We start from the raw sequence: 7,003 nt of genomic DNA on the forward strand, positions 1-7,003 counted from the left end.
TTTTTTTTTTTTTTTTTTTTTTGAGACAGGATGTGGCTCTTTCACCCAGGCTAGAGTGCTGTGGTGCCATCACAGCTCACTGCAGCCTCAACTTCCTAGGCTCAAATGATCCTCCCACCTCAGCCTCCCAAGTAGCTGGGACCACAGGTGCATGCCACCATGTCCAGGTAATTTTAAATTTTTTGTAGACATGGGGTCTCCTTATGTTGCCCAGACTGGTCTTGAACTCCTGGGCTCAAGCGATCTGCCCACCACAGCCTCTCAAAGTACTGGGATTATGGGCATGAGTCAGTGCACCCAGCCACAACTCATATCTTTTAAAAGATAGCAAGATGGCTGGGTGGGGTGGTCACGCCTATAATCCCAGCACTTTGGGAGGCTGAAGTGGGTGGATCATGAGGTCAAGAGTTTGAGACCAGCCTGACCAACATGGTGAAACCCCGTTTCTACTAAAAATACAAAAATTAGCCAGATGTGGTGGTGGGTGCCTGTAATCCCAGCTACTTGGGAGGCTGAGGCAGAATTGCTTGAACCCAGAGGCTGCAGTGAGCTGAGATCGCACCACTGCTCTCCAGGCTGGATGACAGGGCAAGACTCTGTCTCAAAAAAAAAAAACAAAACAGCAAGACTGTCTCTACAGACAAAAATAAAAATAAATTACCCATGTGTGGTGGCGCACACCTCGTAACCCCAGACTCAGAAGGCTGAGGTGAGAGGACTACCTGAGCCCAGGAGTTCAAGACTAGCTCGAGCAACACAGTGAGACCCCGTCTCAACCAAAAAAAAACAAAGACAGTTCTTATATCCTTAGTGGCATTAAATGCTTTTAATCTATTTATTGGCCATTTGTATTTCTCCTTCTGTGGGTGATTTATGTGTGTTCCTTGCTGATTTTCCGTAACCTCAGAGTCCAGAATTCCTGCTGCATCTGGCTCTTGTGTTTTTATCCTTTAACCCAGAACACTCCCTCTGCCTTTCTGTGTCTTTTTGAAAAATCAGTCAGTGTTTTGTAGACTATGGATCTGTCTGATGCTGCAGCCTTGAGAAATTCAGCTTCTGCATTGATTTTGGGGTTATCTACACAGTTCCAATGAGTTGTCTCTTCCTGAAATGGTACTATACTGCTTTAAATACTGTGGCTTTGTGACATACTTTAATATCTCTTAGAGCAAGCTTGACCTTCTTTCTTTCTGTTCCTTTACAAAATTTTCTTGGCTATCCTTTCTTGTTCCTTTTTTTTTTTTCCTTTGAGATGGAGTCTCGCTCTGTCACCCAAGGCTGGTGTGTAGTGGCACAGTTTGGGCTTACTGCAACCTCTGCCTCCCAGGTTCAAGCAATTCTCCTGCCTCAGCCTCCCAAGTAGCTGGGATTACAGGCGCCCGTCACCATGCCCGGCCTTAATTTTTGTATTTTTTGTAGAGATAGGTTTTCGCCATGTTGCCTAGGCTGGCCTAGAATTCCTGAACTCAAGTGATCCTCCTTCCTCAGCCTCCCAAAGTGCTGGGATGACAGGCGTAAGAAATAACTCTTAAAACTGAGAAAAGAAAACTCTATGGAGCCAAGACCCCTTTTTGTTTCCTTTTTTATTTCTTTTTAAAATTTATTTATTTATATTTGAGACAGGGTCTTGCTCTGTCGCCCAGGCTGGAGTGCAGTGGCACAATCTCGGCTCATTGTAATTTCCATATCCCAGGCTCAAGTGATCTTTCCACCTCAGCCTCCCGAGTAGCTGGGACTACAGGCATGCACCAGCACGCCTGGCTAATTTTTTTTTTTTAATAGAGACAGGGTTTCACTGTGTCACTCAGGCTGGTCTCAAACTCCTGGACTGAAGCGATTTGCCCACCTCTGCCTCCCAAATGCTGGGATTACAGGCGTGAGCTACCAGGCCTGGCCTGTATTTATTTTATTTATTTATTCATTATGAGATGGAGTCTCACTTTGTCACCCAGGCTAGAGTGTAGTGGTATGGTCTTGACTCACTGCAACCTCTGCCTCCCGCGTTCAAGCGATTCTCCTGCCTCAGCCTTCTGAGCAGCTGGGATTACAGGCACACACCACCACACACAGTTAATTTTTGTATTTTTGTAGAGACGAGGTTTTACCGTATTGACCAAGCTGGTCTCGAACTCCTGACCTCAAGTAATCCACCTATCTCAGCCTCCCAAAGTGCTGGGATTACAGGCATGAGCTAACACACCCGGCCTAAATTTATTTTTCTTTTAAAAAAATGTGGCCAATGTTTGGGCCCAGTGGCTCACACCTGTAATCCCAGCACTTTGGGAGACCGAGACGGGTGGATCACATGAGGTCAGGAGTTTGAGACCAGCCTGGGCAACATGACAAAACCTCATCTCTACCAAAAATACAAAAAATTAGCTGGGCGTGGTGGCAGGTGCCTGTAATCCCAGCTACTCAGGAGGCTGAGCCAGGAGAATCACTTGAACCCAGGAGGCAGAGGTTGCAGTGAGCCGAGGTGGTGCCATTGCGCTCCAGCCTGGGTGACAGAGTGAGAATCTGTCTCTCCGCACCCCCTACCCCCCCAAAAAAAGTGGCTGGGCATGGTGGCTCACATCAGTGATCCCAGCACTTTGGGAAGCTGAGACGGGCAGATCACCTGAGGTCAGGAGTTCAAGACCAGCCTGACCAACATGGCGAAACCCCATCTTTACTAAAAATACAAAAACTAGCCAGACATGGTGGCGGGTGCCTGTCATCCCAGCTACTTGGGAGGCTAAGGCAGGAGAATCACTTGAACCCAGGAGGTGGAGGTTGCAGTGAGCTGAGATCACGCCACTGCACTCTAGTCTGGGCGACAGAGCGAGACTCCATCTCAAAAAAAAATAAGCAGCAGAATCAGCCAGGTGGTATCACTGGGGGCCACTCGTGCCCATCTTGGGCCAGGGGGCTCTCATCCCAGGCAGGCCATGCACAGGCTGCCCTGGCCTTGCAGAGGAGGTTCCTGGGAATGAATGATTGGGGAAGCCTGCTCCATTCATCCTGTCTGGGAAACAGGTCCCTTCAGTCTGGGCTGTCACCAAATGATGTGGGTCTTTAATACCAGAAATGTGGGAAGGCATTCCTTCCCAATCTTGTGGAAAGACTCACGGACACACCCCACCAGTGGATGTGAATACCAGAGTCCTCTCGTTTAAATCCCCACGGCAGGACGCCGAGAGTGCCGAGGATGAGTGTCCTTCTGGACACTTGGGAAAGCACCGGCCCCGCCCAGCACAGGTGGGCAGCAGATTTGATGCCCTGCGAGGCCCGAAGGTGAGAGTGGTGGTGCCTGTGCTGGTGCGGCTGTGTGGGGTGTGGCCGGCAGGAAAGCTGGGGTCTGGGCCCTCTGGGCCTCTCGGCGAGGCCTTTGCTCTGCACCTGCCTTTGTGCCATCACCAGGGGCTGCTCGCAATGGCAGGGCGAGCTGCAGAGCGTTTGCCGGGTGGTCCCACAAGGGCGGTAAGGTTGTTGGGAGGGCCCCAGGACCCCTAAAGCACATGGGGCCCACGCTGGCCCTCCCTTGCTGTGCCCCTCAGGGTATCTGCCCTGCATTTCAGCTCATTCCCCATCGAAATGGGACAGCCTCTGCCCTAGACGTGTTTTGTCGTTTGTTGAGATGAACACTGAGATTCAGGCCCTGCTCACACTCAGTGTTCCCAGCGCTGAGACTCACTCCCCAGATGCACCCCTGTCTGCAGCTGCCTCTCCTGGGTGGTCCTGGGAGCATCTGCCTGGGCCTTTGAGCCAGGCCCACTGTCTCCTTACTGCTCCCCGGGGAGTGGGTGGGGGGAGTCCTGTGGCTTCCTCTGGGTTGGAGAGGGTGGCTTTCAAGACGATGATATCTTTTCTAGACGCAACACAGCATCCACATGGTGACCGGTAAATCACCTCAGCAGAAAGAAGACAGGTCCCCAAAGCCACCCCAGGCTCCCAAGCGCCCTGAGGAGCATGGCCGCCAATCCCACAGCTCCTCCTCCCTTGCCAGTGGCGCCCTCCAGGACACTTGGAGGTTGCTAGACCTGGGATCCAGCCCTTCTGGCCTCACCTCCCAGGGTGACTCAACTCCAGGTAGGAGACTGCCCTCCCCAGGAGCTGCCCACAGCTGGCAGCTGGTGGGGGCCACCCTCTCCTAGGGGCATGTGGAGAGTCAGCACCCTGCATGCCTCCCACACCCTGAAATCCCTGCACTTTGGTTGAGTAATGCATGGAGTCTCCTTACCTCTCATTTGGCGCCTGAGTGTTTCCCGGGTTATGGTGCAAAGCCCTGAAGGGCAGAAACCATGCCACCTCCTAGCGCAGCACTGTCCACCTGGGTCCATGCTGACGTAGAATGGAACCCAGGTGAGACGCGCAGGCACTGGTACACTTTAGACAGCCCGGCTCCCGGGGAAGAGCCAGGCCAACCCCAGTGATGCTCAGCCTCGGGGGCCAGACAAGCGTCATGCCGCATCCTTGTCCTCGTCCTGCTTTGCTGCACAGACATCGTCGCCCTGAGACTCTGCTGTGCACCTAAGTCATAGGCCTGGTAAACTCAGCAGGTCACAGTGCCAGCTCCTGCGAGTGGTCTCAGGAAGTTTTCAGGAAGGTCTATTTGAAGGGTGCACCTTGTGGGGACTGCATGGGTCCATGACGTAGCGAGAAGGGTGCAGAGAGACAGATGCTGCTTCAAAGCAGCTAGAGTGCTGGGACATGCGATGTGTGGGGCGGGAGTGCGTGTCCGTCCTGTGTGCCTGCATGGAGGGCGTCCCCTTCTTACCTTGCAGCTTCTGTCTTCCGTCATGAGGATGTGCCGCATTCATTTCAGCATTCTCTCCTTCATGCGCATTGTAGTCTAGTTCCAGTCCTTTGCCATCACAGATGCTGTTAGAATAGAAACCTTACTGGCTGCAGTGTGTGAAAATACACGTGTAAGTGCCCCGGCCTGCACACCACGTGTGGGGGACACCATCGCCTCAGCCTCCACTGCCCACCTGGAGGCTGCTCCCAGCAGCAGCGTCTGAGAGTCATGGAGCCTCACGGAGCTTTTGCTGGTGGCAGGCAGGATTGGAATCAGCGCCTCTGTTAGGAGGTCGTGCCTCTTCGTGTGTGTTTAGGAGTTACTTCCTTTTCCTGTTCTTCAGTTCTCTGCCCCTTTGTATATTAGATTGTCGTCTGTCTTACTGATTTGTAGCAGCTCGTTATATGTGAGAGAAATTCAGCCTTTTCGGTGACAGCAGTGCAAATATTTTCTCCCAGTTCTTCATGTTTTTAAATGTTTCGTGTGGTGTTTTTTTATGTTCATATTTTTTATTTTTATGTAATTTAATGTCCTTGTTTTTTATCTTTTCTGGTTTGTTTGTTTGTTTTTTTCCTTTGAGACAGAGTTTTGCTCTTGTTGTCCAGGCTGGAGTGCAATGGTACGATCTCAGCTCACTGCAACCTCCGCCTCCCGGGTTCAAGTGATTCTCCTGCCTCAGCCTCCCAAGTAGCTGGAGCTACAGGCACCCACCACCACTCCAGGCTAATTTTGTATTTTTAGTAGAGATAGAGTTTCACCATGTTGGCCTGGCTGGTCTCAAACTCCTGACCTTGTGATCCGCCCACCTCGGCCTCCCAGAGTGCTGGGATTACAGGAGTGAGCCACCACTCCCAGCCAGAACCCCTTCTTATTCACCCCCAATGGCAATGGCTCCCAGTTTTCCATTGCTCATGCTTCCTGCGTATTTGGACTCCCGCCTTTGTTATGATGATAAATGTTCCATGTGCTTTTGGGGCTGTATCCAGACGGTTCATTCAGCCGCTCTCAGTCTGTTCACAGGCAGTTCCATCGGGTCGGAATCAGTGTCACTTCCTGGTCCTTTTACCTGTCTGGCTGATCTAGGATCTCCTCTTTACCCTTCTCTCTCAGAATTTTCTTGGTTATTTGCATGTATTTGTTTTTTCTTTTTTCTTTCTTTTTAAATTTAGTAGAGAGAGGGCTGGAGGCAGTGGCTTGCGCCTGTAATCCCAGCACTTTGGGAGGCTGAGGCAGATGGATCAGTTGAGGTCAGGAGTTCAAGACCAGCCTGGCCAACATGGTGAAACCCTGCCTCTACTAAAAATACAAAAATTCACTGGGCCTGGTGGTGCATGCCTGTAATACCAGCTACCTGGGGGGCTGAGGCATGAGAATCGCTTGAACCTGGGAGGTGGAGGTTGCAGGGAGCTGAGATTGCACCACCTCTTTCCAGTCTGGGTGAGGGAATGAGACTGCCTCAAAAAAAAAAAAAAAAATTTAGTAGAGATGGTGTCTCCCTGTGTTGCCCAGGCTGATCTCAATTTCCTGGACTCAAGCGATCCTCCTGCCTCAGCCTCCCAAAGTGCTGAGATTGCAGGTGTGAGTCACCATGCCCAGCCTATTTTGTATAATTTTAGGCTTGGCTTGTCTGAGTCTGGTTCCGCCAGCCCCTCTCCACAAACGCTATTGTAAGTGTTCTTGGGATTGTGTAGCTTCCCTTCTGCCTTAGGAAGGAATGAGTTGTGTGGCTGGCTTCTGTTCCCTGTGTGCTTCTGTCCCGGCATCACGGCTGTGGTGCGTCCCGCTCTGTCTTCCTGACCCTCCCACCTGCCCTCCATGGCTCTCCTTTGTGCTCAGGATTCTTAGGGGCACTGCTTCCTTGCATTTTTAATTTACAACAAAACATGTTGTCCGAATTTTCATCAGCTCAATGGAAAGTTTTCTGGAGACTGTTCGTGTTCATTAGTTTACTTGTTTCCTTTCTCCTTTCCTCTTGGAGCACTTTCGTTTCTTGGCTCCCCCCTCATTTTTTTTTATTTTTCTTTTTAGAGACAGTGTCTCATTCTGTCACCCAGGCTGGAGTACAGTGCCGCAATCTTGGCTCACTGCAGCCTCGACCTCTTGGACTCCAGCGATTCTCCCACCTCAGCCTCCCAAGTAGCTGGGACCACAGGCACACACCACCACGCTCAGCTAAGATTGTTTTAGTTTTTTGTAGAGACAAGGTCTCGCTATGTTGCCCAGGCT

The 7,003-nt window shown here is 51.2% G+C and overlaps 1 protein-coding gene across 1 annotated transcript in view; it reads left to right on the forward strand.

Moving 5' to 3' along the window:
- LOC108534085 (coiled-coil domain-containing protein 57-like) overlaps positions 1-5,277 on the forward strand; it is a 22,089-nt gene extending 16,812 nt beyond the window's left edge. Inside the window, 2 exon segments of the mRNA XM_017879186.1 lie at positions 3,169-3,273; positions 3,852-5,277. Coding sequence (XP_017734675.1) covers positions 3,169-3,273; positions 3,852-4,268 — 522 coding nt within the window. The 3' untranslated portion in view covers positions 4,269-5,277.
- The last annotated feature ends 1,726 nt before the right edge of the window (positions 5,278-7,003 follow it).

Source organism: Rhinopithecus bieti, unplaced genomic scaffold (genome assembly GCF_001698545.2).
Source record: "Rhinopithecus bieti isolate Rb0 unplaced genomic scaffold, ASM169854v2 scaffold_9899, whole genome shotgun sequence".
Lineage (NCBI taxonomy): Eukaryota > Metazoa > Chordata > Mammalia > Primates > Cercopithecidae > Rhinopithecus > Rhinopithecus bieti.